General features: G+C 43.0%; 1 protein-coding gene across 5 annotated transcripts in view; it reads right to left on the bottom strand.

Annotated features, from left to right (window-relative positions):
• Nucleotides 1-2399: 2399 nt before the first annotated feature.
• MAN1A2 (mannosidase alpha class 1A member 2) overlaps nucleotides 2400-23887 on the bottom strand; it is a 295186-nt gene continuing 273698 nt past the window's right edge. For 3 of the 5 annotated variants that reach the window (XM_034787853.1, XM_034787864.1, XM_034787879.1), the window contains 3 exons: nucleotides 22095-22267; nucleotides 17382-17497; nucleotides 2400-8673 (listed from right to left, as the gene is read on the bottom strand). In XM_034787853.1, the coding sequence (XP_034643744.1) occupies nucleotides 8541-8673; nucleotides 17382-17497; nucleotides 22095-22267 (422 nt within the window). In that variant the 3' untranslated portion in view covers nucleotides 2400-8540. Of the gene's footprint in view, nucleotides 8674-17381; nucleotides 17498-22094; nucleotides 22268-23887 lie in introns of those variants that run through there. The other 2 variants (XR_004647895.1, XM_034787871.1) reach the window with 2 other exon arrangements.

Genomic DNA, 23887 nt, shown 5'->3' with positions numbered 1-23887 from the left:
GGGGGATACAAGGGAATGAAGGCACAGGAGGTACTGTTGTTAGGGCACAGGGGTATAAGCTGCTGTGGCTGTAGCTTGCTGTGAGGATGCGGTGCGGCAGGTGTGTTGCTTGGCAAGAGCAAAGGCAGAGGAATGGAGTACTGGGTGTGTGTGGTGTGTTGGGAGTAGGGTGCAGTAGAGCTAGGGCACGGGGGGACACATTAGGAACGATGCATTGCTGCTGGCTTGGGGAGCTGTGGGGGAGTACAAGGGGCTGGGATATTGAGAGGGTGAGATGCAGGCATTGGCATTCCATGGGCAGGTGCAGAGGGTTGGGTACTGTAGGGATGTGGTGCACTGGGGTAGGCTGCAGGGCTCTGAGGTTCAAGGGGGTGAGGTGTCATGGAGATGCTGCGCTGATGGTAGGACGTAGCAGGGTCGGGGCACAAGGAGTGGGGGGTTGGAAGGGAGGGTGTCCTGGAAGTGGTGGGGGGCTGTGAGAGTGGGTACTGGGGATGAGTTGCCATAGCGGTGGGGTGCTGTGATGTGGAGTGCTGTGGCAAGTGGGACTGTGGATGTGGTATGAAAGGAGGTGACGTTGCTATGGGGCTGCGGTGCACAGTCATGGGGTAGTCATAGGGGTATGGTGTAGAAGTGGTATGCCATGGCGGTGGTGTGCTGGATGTTGGGATATCACGGGTATGTGGTGCTGATGTGGAGGGGTGCAGGCTGTTAAGGGAATGAAGGTCTGGGGATTTGGTTACCAAGCAGAGCCATGCAAGTGGGGTGTATGGGGTGGAGTGTCAGGGCAGTGACATACCATGGTGATGGGATGGTGAATGGTGGGCTGACATAGAGATGGGCTGTCATGTCAGCAGGTGGAGTGTATTGGGGGATGGTGCTGGGGAGGTGATGTGCATGGGGTCAGGGTGTCGTGGGACTGGCGCCCAGATACAGGTTGCTATAGGGGAGGGATGACATGGGGTGCTGTGGAGGTTGGGTGCCTTAGGGCTAGAGCAAATGGCTGTTAGGTGGATTTTTATTTTTATTTTTTTTATTAATGGAGATATCCCATCTCCTAGAACTGGAAGGGACCTCGAAAGGTCATCGAGTCCAGCCCCCTGCCTTCACTAGCAGGACCAAGTACTGATTTTGCCCTAGATCCCTAAGTGGCTCCCTCAAGGTTTGAACTCACAACCCTGGGTTTAGCAGGCCAATGCTCAAACCACTGAGCTATCCCTCCCCCCGAAGCACTGAATGGGCAGTGCTTTGCTCTGGGGGGTGGGGTTGGATGCTGTGAGGGCGAGAGGTGGGGGAGGGAGGCATCAAATGCCTGGAGCTTGGATGTGTGATGGTGAAGTTCTGCAGGTGTACAGTGCTGTCAGTGTAGGGTGCTGGGAGGAGGAGGTGCTGGGTCCTAAGTGGGTTGGATTAACTAAGTGGGTGCTGTGGGTGTGGGGTGAAATGCCATGTGGCTGTGCTGCGCATAGGTGGGGGTGCTTTAGAGTTGGGATGCAGAGAGATGGGTCTATGTGGATAAGGTATCATGAGGCATGGGGTGGGGGGTTGGGTGCCAGGGTGTGTCTGCGCCATGAGCATGGGGCTCAGCAGAGTGAGGTGTTGTGGGAATGTGGTGTGCGGCATGGGGTGCTGCAGAGATGTGGGGATGGAGTGTTGTTGGAGTGGTGTGCATGGCAGTGTGGTGCAGAGCGGTGGGTGCTGCCCATGTGGGGTAGTATGGGGGAAGGATGCCATGGGGTTAAGTGGAGCCTGATGAGGTATGGGATGCTAGGTTACATTGTTTAATGCTTAAAAATCACCATTTTTAAGTGCTAAATGTTACCTGCTTTTATTGTGAAGTGGAATGAAGTAGAATCCAAAATGTGTTCATTGTACTGCAGTAAACAGATTATGGTTGTGGTTCAAGTGAAATTTTTCTGTATTTCTGCAGAGGGCAGAAATTTCTGTATGGGGAAATTATTCCAATCTAGGATTCCTCTGTTTCTGTTCCCTACATGCATAACATTTAAACAATAACTAAGAACTGACTTTTCTCCACATGGAGGACACATCATGGCCAGTTCATCTGCTGTTCTAGCACAATGTCAGGTCCTAGATAATTTCTTTTCTTTTCAAACATAAACATCAAAATTTAAGACATAACTGTGTAAAATGACAAGCCCAGGCTTGATTGCATCCTGAACAGACTCCAAACTTGGAAATCATCTGTTAATGGTAGCTAAGAGATGTGGAAATCTTAGTTTTGAAATAGCGGACTTTGAAGAATATTTAACACTGGAGAGGAAGTGCCTGGCTAAACTGGTTGAGTGGAATGCTACAGCACCAGCAGGACTGCAAATCCACAGCCCAGTGCCTCGGCCTGTTGCTAAGAAAGGAGGATAAGAACACAGCACATGCCCTTTTTCACGTAAAGACATTCTTTATTTGATATTTTTTATATACAATATTACTTTTCATCTGTAAAAAGTACATATGCAGGGTACCAGGTTGGAGGCAGCCAGAAAGTTCCCAAATCAGAAGGTTGTCTCTTGCCCCTCTGTTATTTCAGAGGAAAAATAATCTGTGAACTTTATGCAAAGAAAGTGCGGCAGAACGACAGTGCAACTTCCACCGAGAGTGACAGGGATTAAAAACAACAGATTCTGACCGAACCAAGCCATGCAGTCTTCTCTCTAGCTTGTAGTGGTTCCCAACCTTTTGGGCAACTGTAGAGCAGTTGTAGAAACCAGTGCTTGCCCTACCTTATAGAACGGTGCACACGTTAACCAGTAATGGAGATCAGGTTGCTCTCAGTATGACAGCCCAATCTGCACTTTTGGTCAAAATAATATTTCCCAAAACATGGCAAGTGAAGGACTGGTTGAGAGTTATGGCGGGAGTGCAGTCAGACCACTCAATTGTCCTCCAGAGAATCAGCATTTATTTCTTTAAAATAAAGTCAATTTCTGGGTGTTATGCCTGTGGTGAAAACCTTAGAAACATGGAGTAAGGTCTGGTCTATACTAGGAAATTAGGTCAGTATAACTACATTGCTCCGGGGTGTGAAAAATCCACACCCGAGCGATGCAGTTAATCTGACCTAATCCCTGATGTAGACAGTGCTAGGTCGACAGGCGAATACTCCCGTTGACCCAGCTATCGCCTCTTGGGAAGGTGGAGTAACTACGCCGATGGGAGATAGTGTCTTCACTGATGCGCCACAGTAGTGCAGCTGTAGTGGCTTATGTGTAGACATACCCTAAGTGTAACTAGTGCAGAGATGTCTGCCTGAGTTGGTAGAGAGCATGAAAAGATAGCTCTGAAGTGTGAACTGTCCCATGCATTTCAATGAATGCTAATTCAGATCCCAGTGATGATGCTTTAAATGTCCACATTATTAACCATTTCACTGCTCACCACACTAGGTAGGAAAGCAGAGGAAATATCCTATGATGAAACTCTACACCAGCATTTCCAAAAGAGACAAGGGGGAGGAGCATCTGGGAGCCCAGATGGTGTATAAATTAAGATCTGTAGGCCTTTAACAACACATGGCGGGGCTCCCAGAAGAGTGTGATTGGTTTCATTTTCCACAGCATTCAAGAGTTTGGAAAACACTGGTTCAGAGTGCGCACCAAGGAATGAGAAGTAGCAGGGGCAGTGCATGGAGGGTTATCATCTTTAAGGTTTGGGGCAGGGGAACCTAAACACCCTGAGCTGACTTGGGAACCACAGAACTTTCTCTGACTTTCCACTGACTTCAGGTTTGTTCTCTGGATCTCCAGAATAGCTACAATTGTATATACAAAAATCTTCAATAAGAGGTTTAAGGAGCATTTTGTGCAGTAAGTGAGCAGCTGGAATGTCATTTTAGCCTTATTCAGTAAATGGAGCAAAGCCAAGAAGGAAACTGTCAGGTGTGCTTGGCACCCACAACTCCAGCTAAGTCACTGGGAATTGCAGATGTTTAGCCTCTCTGAAAATCAGGCCCAAAATGTTAAAAATAATGCCTTTGCTCCTGGTGGATCCTGGCCTACAGAGGCCTGATTGGGATGTGGATTGCACATTCGTACCTTGAGTGCACGCAAACAGAAAATGGACAGTTTGGGGATCTCCAGGGTCTTTCGCAAAGCCAGTTTGCCACAAGAAATGTGTTACCTAGGGAGGTGGTGGAGTCTCCTTCCTTGGAGGTTTTTAAGGCCCGGCTTGACAAAGCCCTGGCTGGGATGATTTAGTTGGGAATTGGTCCTGCTTTGAGCAGGGGGTTGGACTAGATGACCTCTTGAGGTCCCTTCCAACCCTGATATTCTATGATTCTATGATTCAAGTGCACACCTTGTTTTCTGCTCTTGTTTCTTCCTGTAAGAACACAGGGTGCTGTAGAAATTGCCAACCAAGACAGCAGCAACTTGAATGAAAGCCAGAACTATGTGTTTGTTTGGTTAGAAGATATAGCACAAGACTTGGAGACAGCTAACACTAAAATATCACTCTGTTAAAAAAATAAGTATCTATACCTTCAGAAAAGTTTGTAAAACAGCAGCAACAGAATGAAAGTGACAATGTCCTAGTATGCCACATGTACCCAAGAGAAAACAGAGTCTGAGCTCTTGGCTGCAGCTAACTCCATGCTGCTGGTCAGTATCCCAGCTCTGAAAAGGGCTGAGAAAAAGTCTACCACCTGAAGTCAGGAAAACAAGATGGATGCTTCAGCATCCATGTCTGGTTATTATGGACATCCTTCTCAGAACTCACGACAGCCAAACTCATTCTGCTCTGGGGGCAGCCCAGAATGCTGCAATGCATGAAGGGTACAGCAATTAGTTCACAAAATGTATTACTCTAGAAGTAGGCAGCACATTAGTAACTTTGAGGGAGATGGGTGACTGCATTCTAAACTGGGATATGGTAGAAACCAGCAGACCATGGGATAACTAGATGACAGGAAGCAAATGTCCTTTATTTGGAACCTATTGTATGTTTACACACAGGAGAAATGGCATTGCTGTACATCTGACTGGAGAAAATTACAATTCCCTTGCCATGAAGTGGCTCAGGACCTAAATTCAAATACTTCTTGTGGCAGTGAAGTAACCCCAGTGAGACTTACACAGGCCATTAATTTGAGTGGTGGTTCTGTAATTCAAACCAGTGGGATGGGAAAAGAGTAAACATCAGTGAGAGGTTTGATGTTTCTATTTTTGGGACTCTAGAATTTTGTCCTTGACCTTTCTCTGAAGAGACTGGCAGCCATTCCGTGCTTCCACTGGCCAGGAGGAGTATGGGTTGGCTGGGGTAGAGCCTGTTACTAAAGACTCCCTGTTTTTCCTCAGTCCCCCTTCAACACAGAGAGACTTACAGAACTAAGGCAATGAAGTGCAGGTTCAAACTGGGACTGGAAAAACTCAACTCAATATCACAAAATATTAAAATGGAAAAGCACTAGCTCTTCAATTAGTCATTAATTTCTAATTAGAAAATTATATTTTGTGGCAGTAGTAAAAAGAATCAGTTTATTTTAATTTGAAGTAAACAATTACTTGAATCAGAATTATTTACTACATTCATTACTTTGACTTTTTTCAGATTGATTTTTTTTTACTAGTGCTGCAAATTACAGTAATTGAGTAATTAGTACTAAGATAAAAACTCTTGGCATTTGAGTGTTTTTCAAGCTCTCTCTCTTCCTCCTCTGAAACTGAACTTGCAATCTGGCGACAATCATTTGGATAACATTTGTTCCTAGAGTATACCACATCAGAATTGCCATGACAAGGGGATGATTTTTTAATCTTTAAATTAATGCCAAAGGGTAAAGGAAATTTAGCATTAAGGTGGGATTCACATCACGGGAGTCAGTGGTTCTACCATTCTCTCTCTCCATGCATGGTTCTTTGTCTGTGCATTAAGGCCACAGGCTTATGTGCTTTGCTGAACTGGGGACTAAAAATGGAAAAACTAAATGCCACTTTAGATATACAAAATGGAGCAGATTGTAGCCAGGTCACTCAGGCCAAGATGAGACAATGCATATTGGGGGGACACAGTGTTCTGCAGGACACTGCTGTGCACCAAAGATGAAGGTGGCCGTGGAGTTCATTGTAGCACTCAGTGGGCTGCACTTTCCTGTCTCCATCCCTTCCTGGAGTTCCTGTTGTGGCAATGTTCTTGTTATAGAAAGCTCATTTTCAGGGGCTTAAAACTCAGTCAAAGCAAAAAACCCCAAACCTCTCTTTAAGCTGACATGAGGGGAATGAAGTACTGAGAGCCCAGAAAGGCTCAAATAATTAAAAATGTCACAGGAATCAAAGACAAAGGTGTTTCGTGGCTGGCTGCCTAGTAATAGTACTTTCCTCTGCAGTGAACTGACATAGCTACAACAGGACTATTGTAAAGGCAGCATGTTCATCCTGCTGGTGTGAAGAGGGCAGAAGCACCTTACGATGATCTACAGCCAGCCCTTTCTCAGCTCGAGGGACAGTCACCCTGGGGAAAGAATCTTCGGAGCTGTGAAGAAGAAGAATAAAAAAGGAGGTGAGCAGAATCCTTTTTAGCTCTCAAGGTGCTGGGGCTGGGGGGAGAGATGATTTGCTTTTGAAGATTGAGTTTCTTTAAATAAATATAGCCCACGATGGGGTACTTTGCCCTTTTGTTGTATTTTGAGAAAACAAAATGGAGACGCCTTTAAGACCTCAAACATGTTGGAAATTTGGCGCTGAGGTGTGTGGAAATAAATGACTTACACGTAATATCCTATTCTACCCACTGAGGCATGGTAGGCAGACCCAAAGGCCAATAGCATGAATCTTATATATGCTTTTAATTGAATAAGCCATCTTCTCTAAGGTTGTTTTATTGCCAACTGACTGGAAAGGAAATGCTTAAAATATGTAACCAACAATCTGATTCCAGTCTATGCATACAATATTGATTTAAGACATTTCTCTAGTAAGCTGTCAGCGAGACAGGATGCCTGGTACAGAGTTGCCCACTTAAGCAGAAAAACTGAAAGAAAGGAAATGTTTAGAAATTAAAGCAGCAAGTGAAACTCACTTTAAACAAACCCTACTGATGTTAACAGGCGTTATTTCTGAGTGCACAGGATTCTATTCTATAGATGAGAAGAGATTCTCAGTAATGGGAGACAAGAGTCAGGACACGTATGCTGTAAGTGAAGACTGAAATGCACTACCCCCTTAACTCATGCTGTTGGGCCTGAACTCAGAACAGTGAGGTTGCTTCAGCCAGCAATGTCCAGAGGAAATCATAGAAGTGTAGCACTGGAAGGGACCTCGAGAGGTCATCTAGTCCAGTCCCTTGCACTCAGGGCAGGACTATGTAATAACTAGACCAAATGTATGCAGGTAACACAGCATTATTAACTTGAGTTATGTGGTATATTGGTGTGTAATAGATTTTACCATGTTTCCAGAGAGACTCTCATGTTGGCTTTGCATTGGGGCAGTTTATGGCCCAGATAAAACTTGTTTTAATAAACTAAATCTGAGGCAGTTTTGGTCTCTTGCCATACACCTCAAAAAACAAGGCAAGACTTCAGATTTACAAAGCAGGATTTGTGAGCATTGTCCAAATAATAAAAGCGAGAGTCAAGGAAAACCACACGTTGCATGGACAAATGTAATGCAATGATACAAACTACTATATCTCACCTAAAGAGAACTGTGTCCCAGTGAATGTGATGCAGTCTGCCACATAAACCAGGATGGGCAATTTCTGTTGTTATCTTTGTGGAAGTGGCAGAAAAGGACTGATATAAGGGAGTGTGGCCTTTCCATATGACAGGATTGGTGATCAAGGGAAACAGGACACTTAGCTGTGTCTTCCATACTCTGTGTCCATATCTTGTGTGGTGAACTAACAGCACAGTGCTGCCAGTAAATTACAAAAAACAAATGCTTGGTAACTGTTCTCTGGGCGTGATTGTGCTTCACAGGTCTTTGGACTTTGTTATGAAGGGGGTAAATGAAAAGGAGGCACTGGGAATGGCTGCCAGTCTCGGCAAACTGATGCAGATTAGAAAAGTCAGACAGGTACAGAAAAAATTTCAAATCCTGGTGCTGCTGGTGCAGTTACGTTGCTTTTTTGTTGTTGCTTTGCTCATGCCATCATCAAAATAGAAAGAAAAAACAAATGTCTTAGTCTCTGGAATACACCCCATCTGAGTAGGAGACAAGTGTGCAGTTTCTTGCAAAGGCCAGCAGCAGCAAACTCCAGCCCCTGGCCAGGAAGCCTGTGGTTCCTTTGGCTGCTGGACTCTATATCTAGTAACAGGCTCCACTCTGCTGTTCGGGTTCAAAGCACACAAGGTCTCTGTCCTGCAAATGCCCCAGTAGCATGTTTTGGTCATGTATAAAAAGGAATTATTTCAGAGTTTACTTATCTACAGGTTGAAGAGCTTTGGGAGCAGAGGTTGTTTCTCACCCTGCGTCTTGACTCAGATTAACTAAATGTCTGTCTCCTCTCCAGCCTAAAGTCTCAAGTGGTCCATGTAAACAAAACACAGCTGAGTGCAGTCTCTCCTCTTCTTCCTGGAGCTGTTTTTATCGATAAGCAGGATTTCCTGAAAGTGTGGTGTTGGCTAAATGTAAAACAGGCAAGGGATGAGCTTCTGTGTTAAAAACCCAGTTGTCTAAAGGCAGGAGGTCATCATTGGAGAAAAGCAGATACAGATACCTGGACATCAAAAGAGAAAAACAGGGATTTAAGAATGGCAAAAGCACAAGGTATCGAGCCTGACACTGGCCCCAGGCTGGCCTGTGCCTGCACCCTCAACAGCCAGTTGCCCCAGACTCCTCCCCGCACCGGCTACTCAAACACCTACCTATCCCTCAGCACCCACCTGCCCCCATGAATCCCCTGCCTCAAGAGCTCCATGCATCAGCAGCTCATGAACTCTAATCTCCTGGAGCCCTAGCAGCCCTCTATCCATCTACCCAGTCAAAGTCCTCCACCCAACTATGTCCCCAGACACCCTTGAGCATCTACCCTGCCAGAGATAAAATGTTTTGTGCATCTTCATGTCTTACCGTCATCAGTGCTCAAGGCAGGCTGTGTTCACTGTGTTACATTTATCCGTATATGCAATGCCATTACAGAATTTATATGAACTGTCACATGAAGTGGCACAAGACTTGGCAGCTATGAAAACTCCTCACTGCCCAATTTCTATATTCACAGACTAATTACAAAGTGCAGCCATTGAGGAGACCCTTTCACACTGTTTGGGAGTTTAAGCCTCACGTTTAGGTCTGGTAAAATGAAACAGAGAGAGCTCCTACAGACCAGAAGAGTTTTTGCTTACAAAGTTATATTTTCAGGTTTTAGCAGCAAGAGACATATCTGAGAAGTAATTAAAATTAATTTTTAATATATTGAAAGCTGGAGCTATTGAGGTGAAAATATGCATACCCTGCAAGAGATCACTTAGGAGCAGGTGAGGCAAGGTGCTCAGCCCAGGAGGATGTGCATATTTCTTTGGGGCGGATAGATCTATGTGTGCCACAAAGCAAGGAAAGATTCTAGCCAGTCTCTCCTTTTGCTAACTCGATTTGCTGCCCCTTTCTCTTAATTGCCATATTGTCCCATTTCCCCAGGTCATTTCCAGAGCAAAGAGAGAATCAGCCTGTTGTATGTGTTTTCTTCCTCGTCATTAATTTTATTTTACTGATTCATATACACTCGTTTTCTTGATTTTAAGGGCATGTCTATACAGCAAATGAAGGTGTCATTTTAGCACAGGTAGGCATACCTGCACTACCTTTAATCTAGCTAAATGGGGTAACAATAGCAGTGAAGATGTCTCTGCACAGGCTCTGAATGGGCTAGCCTCCCCAGTACAAGCCTGCTGGGACTCCATACATATTTAGCTTGCTTACCTGCACTGCAAATCACACCTTCATTTGCTGTACAGACAGACCCTAAGAGCTAAAGTCCCCTGAGGAGAGGCAGCAGCTTCAATTAGATCCAACTGGAGGAGCAGTGGTTCCTAGGAAGCTGATTTCATCTGACCCATTTGCCTATGAAGCCAGAGCAGAGGACTAGAGCTGAGCCTTTGGGAGCTGTGTGGAGACAGGCCTGGGCAGAGTGTGGCACAACCTCCAAGGTCAGCTCCAAATGGAAACATCCTCAAGTCTTTGGGGAACTAGAAAAACTTTGAGGCAGTAAAATTCTGTTTTTCTTTATTAATAAATGGTTGGTCATTTTACCTTAGTCACTTACAAAAAAAGTGTGCTAAATGTGGAGTTATTATTTAACATTTATATTGTAGTAGCAACCAGGTGAGGCCCCCATTTTTCTAGTAACTGTACAAACATATAGAAAATTAGTGTCCCACCCCAAAGATAGGTTTCAGAGTAGCAGCCGTGTTAGTCTGTATCCGCAAAAAGAACAGGAGTACTTGTGGCACCTTAGAGGCTAACAAATTTATTAGAGCATAAGCTTTCATGGGCTACAGCCCACTTCTTCGGATGCACCCCAAAGAGTTTACAGCCCAACAGACAACAGTGGCTGAGACAAGTAGGTAAGGTGAGATGGGGGAGACAGGGTAACACAAATAATAGAATGTGTGCAATTCTCAGGCAATCAGGAGCAGCAATCATAATGCCACCTGCCCATTATCATGGGGGAACTCTATCCAGGGAAAAAGACCTGAGGGGGGGGGGGGGTCATGGTAGATAATCTGTGGAAAACGAGCTCCCAGTGAGATGCTGTAGCCAAAAGAGAAAGTTAGGAGGGTGACTTGATGACAGACTATAAGTACCTACATGATGATCAGAAATTTGACAATAGATGGCTTTTCAATCTAGCTGACAAAGGTATAACAAGATCCAATGGCTGGAAGTTGAAGCTAGACAAACTCAAGCTAGAAATAAGGAGCACATTTTTGCCAGTGAGGGTAATTAACCACCGGAACAACTTACTAAGAATCGCCATTAATGGAAATCTTTAAATCAAGACTGGATGTTTTTCTAACAGATCTGCTCTAGTTCAACCTGGAATTAATTCAGGGAAGTTCTATGGCCTGTGTTATACAGGAGGTCAAACTAGATGATCACGATGGTTCCTTCTGCCCTTGGAATCTATGAATCAGATTGTATTTTACTGTGTCCATTATGGAAGAGATGATTTCTGAGGAAGGAGTTGGAGGAGGGTCAGATGGTGGCTTCATGGATTTTGACTGGGAACTTTTCCACATGTAAGGAGCAGCATGAGAGAAAACACAGAAAAGTTTGTCAGAGACATGGGGAATTGGGCTATCAAGGGTGGCATCAATGAGAAAGGCAAGAGCAGGGCTGGCCTTACCATGAGGTGAACTGAGGCGGCCGCCTGAAGTGCCAGTCTGGGGGAGTGTGGGGGAGGGCGCCACTAGGACCCAGAGTGTAGAAAATTGTGTCTGCTGCTGGTGCATATGTATTCTCTCTGCTCTAGATGCACAGAGATAGTGGAGTGCAATGCTGGAGGAAGGAGGGCACAAGAGACATAACAGGCAGGCAGAAGAAAAGGTGAGAGGGAATAACAGAAAGCAGCAGGAGCTGCAGGGAGAGAGAGGAGGAGGAGCCTCTTATGTACCTCTCTATTACCCCCAGGAGCCTGGACTGATTAACACCAGCTTCTCAGGGAGTTTCCTGCTGCTTCCCTGAACCCATTTGAGGAGAACAGGCAGTCAACTGAAGTAGTAGGAACCAGTTAGGCCCTTAAGACGCTGATATCTTCCCTCACTCAGGTCCTGCTACCAGCTTGCTTATTTGTCCCCTTCAACTGAGTATTGAGAGCCACTATAGCTGGCACAGAACAGCAGTTATGAGTGAAAGAAGAAAACACCCCTCTGAGGCAGCATTCAGAAAAAGAAAGAAAGCAAAGGAAGCTTTTCTATCTAAGCAGGAAGGAACTTTCCTGAGATACATAGACACAAATGTTCATGGTGAGTCTTCTGGCCCCAGTGAGGATGTGAGTGGTGAGGAGATGCCTGATCTTCCAGTTAGTCAGAGTGCAGGTGACCTGGCAGCTACTGCAGCATCCATATCTCCATCTCAAATGCATATAACCATGCAAATTCCTGAAGAAAAAGGTAGATCAGAGAAGAGTATGGTGGAGGCGCAAGAAACAGCTGCTGCTGAGTTTAGTTCCTTAAGTCTAGATGATCCAGGACTGTGGACCCACTTGAACAATAGCCTGAGGGACTTCCTTGTACTGCATGGGCCACAGCCAGTGAAAAACTTCATGTTCCCCAAAGACAATGAAAATAGAAGTTTCCATCCAACACATTACTGGTGTGAAATCACCAATGGCGACAAAATGGAGAGGCCATGGCTTATGTACTCCAAACCCCAGAATGCTGCATACTGTTTTTGTTGCAAACTCTTCCAGTCTAATGTTCCAGTCACGCTGGGTTTTACAGGAACAAAGGACTGGAAAAATCTGACTAGAAATCTGGCATGCCATGAGAAGGCAGCAAATCACCAGAGAGCATTCCATAGGTGGAAAGAGCTTGAGATGAAACTAAGGTTGAAGGCCACCACAGATGATCAGCATCAAGAGAAGATTGCATCTTTACTGTCAAAATGTTCTGAAAAGGTTCATTGCCATTGTGAGAATGCTTGCTACCCAAAATCTAGCACTGCATAGCACTTCAGATCAGCTGTATGTGCCAAACAATGGAAACTTCCTTAAAATTGTGGAGCTGATGGCTGAGTTTGATGGTGTACTCCAGGAGCATCTAAGAAGAGTCACCACCCAAGAAATGTACACACAACACTACCTTGGAAAAACAATTCAAAATTAGATCATACAGTTATTGGCAACAAAAGTCAAACAGAAGATTGTGGCAGATCTGATGTCAGCAAGATATTACTCTGTTATTCTGGACCGCAAACCTGACATCAGCCATACGGAACAAATGACTTTAATGGTGCATTTGGTAACAACAACAGAAGCTAGTGAAAATGCCCCTGAAATGGTGACTATCAGAGAGCATTTTCTAGAATTTATTGACATTGATGATACTACAGGAGCTGGTATGACAAATGTGCTTCTTAAAAAGCTGGATGATATGGGAATTGCGATAGCTGACATGAGAGGTCAGGGCTACGATAATGGTGCCAACATGAGAGGAAAGAACAAAGAAGTGCAGACACAGATCTGAGAGTTAAACCCTCGAGCTTTTTTTGCCCCATGCAGTTCTCAATCACTGAACTTGGTGGTCAGTGATGCAGCATCAGCTTCTAGTGAGGCTGCTAAATTTTTTAATGTAATTCAAAGCATCTATGTATTTTTCTCTGCATCAACTCATCGATGTCAAATTTTGAAGCAACATCTGGGAACATCCTCTCTGACACTGAAACCACTGAGTGCCACATGATGGGAAAGTCGAGTGGACGCGATAAAGCCTATCAAACACCAAACTGGGAAGATAGATGATGCCACGGTTGCCATTATGGAGGATAATGCTATGACAGGAACTGTTCGTGGGAGAACAGTGGCAGAGGGAAATGGAATCACCAGAAACATACATAACTTCAAATTTCTGTGTGGCTTTGTGTTGTGGCATGACATACTGTTTGAAATAAATGTTGTAAGCAAGAGACTCCAAGGTGTTGACCTTGATATATCAGGAGCAATTGAACAACTGGACAAAGCAAAGTCATACTTACAGTCTTACCAGTCAGATGAGGGATTTCAAAACGTTCTGAAGAGTGCACAGAAGTTGGCAGAGGAACTTCACACTGAAGCTATTTCCCCACCCATTCAAGAATACAAGAGTCACCAAAGAAGAAGACATTTTGATTACGAGGCACGGGATAATCCCATAAGAGACCCCAAACAACAATTCAAAGTTGAATTCCTTAACCAGGTGCTAGATTGTGCAATACAGTCAGTTGAAGAATGTTTCATGCAGCTCAAGGAACACAGCAGTATATTTGGGATGTTATATGATATTCCAAAACTCCTCACTATACCTGAAGAAGACCTACACCAGCAATGCAGGGCACTAGAGACAGTGTTGACACATGATGACATGCACGATATTGATGCGAGTGATTTAGGTGATGAACTGAAAGCCCTTTCAAGATACATTTCAGCAGGATCAACTCCAAAGGCTGTTCTGGAATATATGCGCACAAATAAGATGACCACCCTCTTTCCAAATGCTTTTCTTGCTCTGCGCATACTTCTAACACTTCCTGTAACAGTTGCCAGTGGAGAACGCAGCTTCTCCAAGCCGAAGTTAATAAAAACACATTTACTCTCCACAATGACACAGGAGAGGCTGGTTGGCCTTGCAACCATCTCAATAGAACATGAGCTGGCCCAGAGTATGGACCTTCAGGAAGCAGTTCAAATCTTTGCAACGAAGAAGGCACGGAAAGCACCACTTTGATTATTCAAACAGATAAAAATGCCAGTGTTTACTATGCAGTCAAGAAAAGTTACATTTGCTGTTCAGGCGTTTGAAAGTTAAGTGTTACTTAAAAATTTTGAACAAGGCATTTTAAGTTGTTAGTTCTCCTTTATTGGGGTAGGTAGCATAGCAGTACCATGAGAGGAGTAGAACAGGAAGAAGGCAGAATTGAGACCTTTCAAAGTTTTAGCCCAAGCGAGGAGGTATGGGGGTGTCATTTGAGCTCCCCGCCTCAGCTGCCAAAATTTTGCGGGCTGGCCCTGGGCAAGAGTCAACCTTACTGTAAGATAAAAGGTTGGCTAGGCAGGACAGACCTAGGTTGGGAAATGCTTTGTGAGAATGCAACAAGAAGTTTGGAGTCTGATTGTAGTGGAAGAGGGTCAGCCAGAGGAAGGGGTGACAATCAGAGTGACAAGCCAGGAAGATTATTTTAGCAGCAGCATTTGAGGGGATTTGAGGGGAGTGAGGCTACAGACATTAAGGGTAAAGGAGGAGGAGATTGCAGTAGCTGAGATGTGAGATGATCTGAGCTTGGACAAGAGTTTGCGCAGTGTGAGCACAGAAGAGAGACCAGCTTTTAAAGATGTTGTGCAGGAGGGAGCAGCAAGATTTAGACATAGTTTGGACATATGGACCAAAGGAAAGTGTTGAGTCAAAAGATGATACCAAGGCTGAATGACAGGGAGAATGGCGGTACTGTCCAATTCATAGAGAAAGGTTGGGGAGACCTGTGGAGTGGGGAAAAGAGCAAGGGGAGAAGATGGAAGGAAGAGGGCACAAGAGGAAAAATAAAATGTATAGAAGAGGGTAGGCTAGAGCCATAGGAGAGAAGTGACTGGTCATGATAAGTAATCGGTTACGTACAACAAGCAGTTACATTGTGAGTAAATGAAACAAGAAATGAAACCTATGATGATTCAGTTCTGGAGTGGATAAATCCAGCAGAGAAAAGCAATGGAGGAAGGATTCAATATGTAAATAATCAGTCAGTGACATAGACAGTCAAATAGGGAGTAGTCAGTAGAACCCAGCGCAGAGGGCGCTTGAGCTGCCCAACGAGTACCGCTGAGGGAAAATGTTTCTGACAGCCATGCACTGGGCGCACAGACTTCAATAGTTGACTGGACATGTACAATCACTCGAAGAACAATTAGTTTCTTAAAACAAATATTTAGGATTAATAGTCATTTTGCCATTATTTTTCATAACGGAAAGCTTGTGATTTTTTTCTTCAGCCTTTCTTGACAAAGGAGATGTCTCCATCTCCCATTTTTCTTGACAGGAATGGTTGAAAAAGCACTAATACATTTTTCAGGAATTTTTCAAGTTTTTTTACACTTCAAAGGTTTGAAAAATGTCAAAATTTCATTAACATTTTAATCAAAAAATTCCAACCAGCTCTAAAGCTGTTTGAAAACCCAAAATGTTAGACTAAATATTTTTTGTTAATTTTTCATTGAAAATTGAATTTGACAAAAACTTTTGACAAAAATGCAATATTTAGGACAATTCTACCAACTCTAGTTCTTAATAAAAGTGAGACCAAAGGGCTGCACACAGTTAAGATGTTAAGATGTCCTGTTCCCAATTGCATACTTCCTCCAATTGTTACCAACAGGCGTGAAACCAATCTGTCTGGACGGAAGATTATGGTCCCTTCTTGGGAGGTTGAGAGGAGCATTGTGAGGAGCAGATACACTGAGAGAGTGGATATTCTTTCTAAGGGCAGTGTGTGGCCTCGATCTCATTGAGAACAACAGAAGTAGCAGCCATTTTTAAAGCTCTCCCTGGAATTCTATAGAGTAGAACATTATTCTTCAACCTCTGCTGAAGGAGAAATTTCAGTCATGAAGAATAATGGCAAACAATGTCCATTAATCCTAAACATTTTTCAGTGGAGCGTATGCACAAGATTTCAGTGAGTTTTAACTACATAGGAAGTTTGAAGACTCTATACTGTTCGTTTAAGACCAAACCAATCAAACCAATTAAGAGATTTAATTTTAAATTCTCTGATATTCATTCTATACTTAACAAGATGACACTTTTTTTTCATAAATATAAAAGATGCTGGCTTTAAGTGCAAAACTCAACGCAATTTTAACTATGGAGTGTTAGCAAAGCCTCCATAATACATTGTTATCTCTATATAGATTCCTATCATGGCATCCATCACGGCAGTATCTCAGTACCATTGGTGTGTTCTAGTACAGTAGTTGCTAGGTTATTACTTGGGAAAAAAAGGTGGAGGAAGATCCATTACTTGGGACACTTAAAACCAGACTGGATGAAATACTGGAGAACAGACTGCATTACCATCTGGAAGATGGACTAGATGTGCCCTAGTTGAACCATTTCTAGTTAACAAATTTCGACTAAACAAAAATATTTAAAGATCTCTAAAATTTGAAAACATGCTGAATCTGGCTTTGAATTAAAAGTTACCCCACTAAACAAACATTCTGCAGACATAATACAGAAAAAATATCCAATAACTATGTGGTGGATTTTTGTACGATGCCATATTTTCCCCTTCACAGTCCTCCAGCTAGGTCATTGCAACATGCAGGCAGAGTAGATTCTGCAAGATAAATGTCCTGGCATTTGGTCATGTAAAACATGTTGATTCAGTGCAGCTAAAATTAAATGATCTCCTTACGAATGGAATTTGTTTAGAGGCGATAACCTCTCCTTTTCCCTGGCAGTTGTGTTCTGACTAGAGATACAAGAAATCAAAGTGAGGTCTTAAGAACAATAAGATCACACTTCTGTCATTGGGGGATTTTTGCTATGATTTCTCTAGACTGGAATGGGAAAACCAGGGAACTCCAAAATAAAAACAAAAAAGAGGAAAACACCCTGTGACAGTCTCGAATTTGAAGTGTTAATCCAATCTATTCTTTTAGGCACTGGGTAATCATACAGTACGTGACACTGCCCCAGGCTATTTTATGGGAATATGCATAAAGAGAAGTTTGCTTACTTCAGAGTTTCAGCAAGGAAAAAGCTCTGTTGTACATCATCATATGCAGGAGATGAGGAATAGACATCCTTGACCCCCGAAAATCCACCACTGACTCGGCAGTACTTGTCAATAGCCTGTAGAGATGACGTAAAAACAGAAGAGGCATATTTTACCTGTACTTTAATATTTGAAAAGATACGACAAAGCAAGGATTGACCAATAATGACCAGAGTACACAGCGACATACTCTGCTAATGGTATTGAGAATTACAGCTGAAATAATGGGGGAAGGACATTCATATCACTGGACTTTGTAGATAGGAGAGCTGGAGGAGTTTTAGAAAGTTTGAGATAGTTTGTCATGGGTTCCTGCAGAAGGTTATTAAGAGGGGGCACAAGGGATTGTACACATCACTGGGGGCTGTCTGCTGACCCGTACAGCCTCCTCCACCTCCCTTTGGACTCCCATGTGATCTCTTCCTTTCCTATTTTAACTGAATTTTGATCCCAGCTGTACTGGTCTGAGCTGTCCCAGCAGGGCTCCTGGCCTTTGAAATGGTGCAATCCAAGTCCCTGAGCACACAAATACAAAGAGGAATTGTAGAATCATAGAATATCAGGATTGGAAGAGACCTCAGGAGATCATCTAGTCCATTCCCCCTGCTCAAAGGAGGACCAACCTAAACTAAATCATCCCAGTCAGGGCTTTCTGTTTGTTATGCTCAACAGAAGCTGAGAGGAGTTGAAGCAGGGGAACAAATGCAGTGTAGAAACAGATGTCTCTATACACAAAGAAAATGAATTCAGACTGAATGAGCTACTCACAATCTATGCCTCAACCTTGGAGGGCTGGAAACAAAAAGAGATTCTCCACTGGAAATGTGTGTTTATGAATATCTGCAGATGCAATCAGGGAAACTAGCAGGGAAAGTTACGTGGTTTCCCCTAAAACTGTAGGACTATAGGTTAAAATTGTCCATATCTATAACTACAAAATCCAGCAGTATCAGTCAGATAGTCAAAGTATGTGGCTATAATAGTTTAGGACTATTATAAAGAAACTTTAATTCATCCAGACTCTTAACAATGAGGGTAGATGAGAGGGTGGGGAAGGGGAACACCAGGTCTCAGCATGACTGTCCTATCTTTAACATAGTCACCTGGCCACAATGCATGCCAGTGTCTGTACTTTCTTCAGGAAGCACCTCTATTCAAGAGGACAGCAGCCACTGAAGACTTTTAGAGGCTGGACTTGGTCATGCTGGCTGTTCCTGACAGATTTTAATTACCAACAGCTATTATAAATGATGATAGCAACATAAATACTATAGGTTAAAAACAATACGTCGCTTTTACAAAGTATGTTACAAACATTAGCTAATTAATTCACAAAGGACCACTATGTGGTAGGCATTAAATGGCAAAAAAAATAATTAATGAAGAGATAAGGTTGCCCAGTTATAGTTTGTGACTTTCCAGAACATTAAGTTCAGAAAAATCCAGACTTCTGAAAACCAGGTAATACATAGTTAAGGTAAATGCCTACACAAACTTAACTTTGCCTCCTGCAAGTGGACAATAGCCACTGAGAATTATCTGCATGCACTTAGCTGCATTCCCTGTTAGGTGTAGCTGTACTGAATGGCTGGGGCAACTTGAAAGAGCAGTTATTGTGATATGAGATCTGGGAATTAATTAGAGGAGAATCACAGAGCTGTGACAGTGATATGCAGAGATCTGGGTCTGAGTCCCCTCATGTGTTATTAAAGGAAGGATGTACATGTGTACTTTGAGGTTCCAGTTGGCATCACTTCAATACATAATTGTATAGGTTGTATCAGACTGGGAAACAAAATGGCAGATGAAATTCAATGTTGATAAATGCAAAATAATGCACATTGGGAAACAATCTCAATTATACATACAAAATGAGGGGGTATAAATTAGCTGTTACCACTCAAGAAAGAGATCTTGGGAGTTACTGTGGATAGTTCCCTGAAAACATCTGCTCAGTGTGCAACGAAAGTCAAAAAAGCAAACAGAATGTTTAGAACCATTAGGAATGGGATAGATAATAAGACAGAAAATATCATATTGCCTCTATATAAATCCATGGTACGCCCACATCTTGAATACTGTGTGCAGTTCTGGTCATCCCATCTCAAAAAAAAAAAATATAATTGGAAAAAGTACAGAAAAGGGCAACAAAAATGATTAAGGGTATGGAACAGCTACCGTGTGAGGAGAGAGATTAAAAAGACTGGAACTGTTCAGCTTTGAAAAGAGACAACTAAGTGGGGATATGATAGAGGTATATAAAATCATGAATGGTGTGGAGAAAGTGAATAAGGAAGTGTTATTTACCCCTTTACATAACACATGAACTAGGGGTCACCCCATGAAATTAATTGGCAGCAGGTTTAGAACTAAGACAAGGAAGTACTGCTTCACACAACATACAGTCAACCCATGGTACTTATTGCCAGAGAACATTGTGAAGGCCAAAAGTAGAACTGGGTTAAAAAAAGAATGATGTAAATTCCTGGAGGATATATCCATCAATAGCTGTTTCCCAAGATGGCCAGCGACACAACCCCATGCTCTGGGTGTCCCTAAACCTCTGACTGTTAGAAGCTGGGCCTGGACAACAAGGGACGGATCTCTTGATGATTGCCCTGTCCTGTTCGCTACCTGTGAAGCATCTGGCACCGGCCACTGTCAGAAGCCAGGATACGGGGCTAGATAAACCATTGGTCTGTCCCAGTATGGCCGTTCTTACGTTCAGTAGTAGGGCACTATGGTGGTCTTGCCCTGGGTACTGTCAGTGTGAGGTGAGATTTAAAAGGATATGATGACATTAAATTTTAAAAGTGTGGTATTCTGTTGGGGGAGTAGGCTCAGTGTTTGAACACAGGGCAAATGCAGGCAGTGCCTGTCCACTACAATGAAAAGGCAGAGTGTGAGTGTGTGTGTTATGGCGGTTGCAGGGCGTTGCTCCAAAAGGGCAGTTTGAAAGTTGTATGGGTATTTAACTTAACTCTTGTTTCCTGTTTTTCAGAAGTTTGACCTTTGCTGAACTCACCATTCTGCAAGGGCACAAGCTATCACCAGGCAACCTTAACGCTGCATTAACAAAGCCTTTGCCATTTAATTTCTTAGGTTTTTTAAACCGAAAAAGAAATGTTAGTTCGTAGGAGTTAGTGGTCATTTAAACAGGTGTAATTCTCACCTAGGTTTGCAGTTGATATGCTACTGCAGCTAGGTACTAATCAAAAGACCTAGCTTTTATATAGTGCTTTTCATCAGTAGATCTTAAAGATATTTACAATATTATCCCCACTTTTCATATGGGAAACCAAGGCACAGAGAGATTAAGTGACTTGCCAAGGTCACCCAGCAGGCCAGTGGCAGAGCTAGAAATAGTCCCAGTTCAACAGTCTTTCCACTAGGCCAGACAGTTACTATGTGATTCCATTTTGCTATAGTGGAATAGGGATAATGGTCATACTTTGAAATGTTTGCAATGTGTAGTTGCTAAAAGGGCCAGTGAGAGAAATCTTGATGGTCTGTGTTCTAAAACCTTGACAATTTTACTATATAGACAAGGTGAGAGAGGTTATATCTTTTATAGGACCAACTTCTGTTGGTGAGAGAGACAAGACTTTGAGTTTACAGGTTTAACTGGTATGTGGGTTCTTGAACCCAGATTTTCTGTGTCCAATGCCATTCCCACAGATTGTTCTAAGAGGTGGAGCTTGAGCTCACATCCCACAATTTTCTGGTTTTAGTGGAGAACAAAAGCACCTGCTTGGAAAGTATGGTTCATCTAGGCAGAAAAGGCATCTGCTGTGCTCATCTTTATGCAGGATTAGTTTGTATGATGGGTAGGGATTGAAGCCCACTGTTTTTGAGTCTGCCATCTTATGATCCTATACGTGAGCGGTGGGGTCTGTTTAGAGGGTGGAAGTTGTTCAGGGAGGTCTGATTGAAGGATTTCAATCCGGACAAGGATTATTGAGTCCAAAAGGTTGAAGGTAAAGAGATGAAGATTGGTCTGGAGAATTTCAGAAGTTTAGATTAAGAAAGACCATGATAGAGTTGCTAGCAGATAGGACACTGCTAGGTTCCATCTCACTGCCATGGGTGGTAAGAGGGAACTGAGGGAGAGTCGTGGCCGCCCACCCTTTATGCCTTTGTATGGGAGCCAGTGCAGCCCCAAAGGACACTGCTAGCAAAAAGAATCCAGTCACATGCATAAAATGCATGTGCACCTACAGTGGGATCCACACTGACACATATTTGAAGAGCATGTGAAGAAGCTGCCCTGAAAACTGCGGGAGGAGCTCAAGGAAGAGCTTGGTATCCTCTCAGACAGAGAGGCACAGGAAAACACTGAGGGTTAAAACCTCCAAAGCTTATCTCAGAGAAACCTTTATTGGGACTGGGATTCTACTGATTAGTATAGGGCCTGGGTGTCATGGCTACTGGGTTCTATTGCCAACTCTGCCACTCACTTGTTGTGTAACCTTGAACAGATCACCTATTTATACATCCATTTCTCCATCTGTTATACAGGAAAGATAATAGTAATCACCACCACCAACACAACCAATCTATCTTACAGGGGCTGGTGATGGCTAATAAATTATTGTTTGGAAAGTGTTTGGGGTGAAAAGAGCTACAGAAGAACAAAGCAGAATAATTCTATTGACTGAGCCAATCAGCAGTTACCTGTGCTGCTTCCCAGCCCCACTGCCTGTATTTGGGATCATGTGTAAATCTCCACATATACCAATAGGTCTCGATCACCTCTGGTCTTAGAATGTAATATTTTTCATTCTGCCGCACTGCCACTGCCTCTAGGCCACCATCAAATTTGAACGCTTCAGGACCCAGCTTTAATGCTGCAGAGAGAAGAGAAAAGAAAAGAGGAATACTTTATTCCTTTCCAATCTTTGGGGGAGGGATTTATACAAAGCATGCAAATAAATCTGAAACGAAATCTAGCTTTTCTTTGAATAGTCTCATAAATATTTCCTATTGTTAAGGCTTCTAATATTTCTAATGAATAATGTATTTGATCCCTGTGTTAAATCTACTTATCTTGACAGGAGAATAGTAGTCCCCTTAGAAACTAATAAAACACTAAGAATATAAGCATTTTAACACATTCCGTTATAAGGTAAAATTAAACTGAGACAGACTGGTTCTTGCTATACATAAGGAAAAGAGAAAATGGTCAGGAATATTTTTAACATTCTATTGATTTAATATGGCAGGATGGGAAAAGGCCTGAGAAGGTGAATTAGGAATCATCATCGCAGATAGTCTGTATTTCCAGCTAGGCCAGTGGTGGGCAACCTGCTCCATCTATGCCTCACTTATAGAAACTGCATTACCTGAGCAGGAAGGATACGGAGAGTGGTGCTGCAGTGGCCTCTGAGACCAGGGATCTGAAGGGAAGAGTAGAACAGGGAGTGCTGTCTACCTGCACTTGAATCAGGGCAGCACATGGAATGCAGCACACTCTTATAATAAATGAGATGGCCTCAGTGTCAATCTGGCTGGGCTTTTAGTGCCTCTTTCATAAACTCTTCCAGGAGTTTGAACCACTGCTCTGCTCAAGGCAGGGCAGAGGAGGAAAGACAAATTAAACTGAGTATCCTGTTGGACAGCATCCTTCTTCCATGCAAAGAAAGGTCTGGTATGGGGGTCCATCGTGGATTTTTACTGTAGTCTAACACACTGTTCAAATCCAGATGTTTTATCTAGGTATCTAGAAGATTGAGGGGCCTCATTCTAGGCAGTGGGGCAAACAGAGAATGATTTTGGAAACATACAAGAGTGCAGAGTTAAACTATAACAGGACTGGCTCCTAAAGAGACTTTAGCCAAGTAAGGGTGATATCCATGGGAGCTGTGGGTGTTCAACACTTAAAATTAGGTAATTTATTCGTGTGCTTAAGTATGGATTTAGGAACCTAACTAGAGACTTTAGTCCTAATTTAGTCCTTTATTTTTATATGTTTGTCACTATAAAACTACAGCTAGCCTAGAAACTAACTAGCTAGTGAAAAGGAAAGACAGAGTCAGAAAACAAATGTTGCTTTCTAACCTCTAATACAGGGGTCGGCAACCTTTCAGAAGTGGTGTGCTGAGTTTTCATTTATTCATTCGAATATAAGGTTTCGCGTGCCAGTAATACATTTTAATGTTTTTAGAAGGTCTCTTTCTATAAGTCTATAATATATAACTAAACTATTGTTGTATGTAAAGTAAATAGGGTTTTTAAAATGTTTAAGAAGCTTCATTTAAAATTAAATTAAAATGCAGAGCCCCCTGGACTGGTGGCCAGGACCGGGGCAGCATGAGTGCCATAGGTTGCCTACCCCTGCTCTAATATAAAAACTGAGGAAGAGACCCTCAGTAGTTTGTAGCTACAGAACCAGTCCATCAGTATATAGTGTCATTTTACATTTCCTAGGAGAACAACTATCACATCCCTTCCACATTTCCTTTGTCTGT

Source organism: Trachemys scripta, chromosome 1 (assembly GCF_013100865.1).
Source record: "Trachemys scripta elegans isolate TJP31775 chromosome 1, CAS_Tse_1.0, whole genome shotgun sequence".
Lineage (NCBI taxonomy): Eukaryota > Metazoa > Chordata > Testudines > Emydidae > Trachemys > Trachemys scripta.
This window is presented reverse-complemented; position numbering and strand designations above follow the sequence as displayed.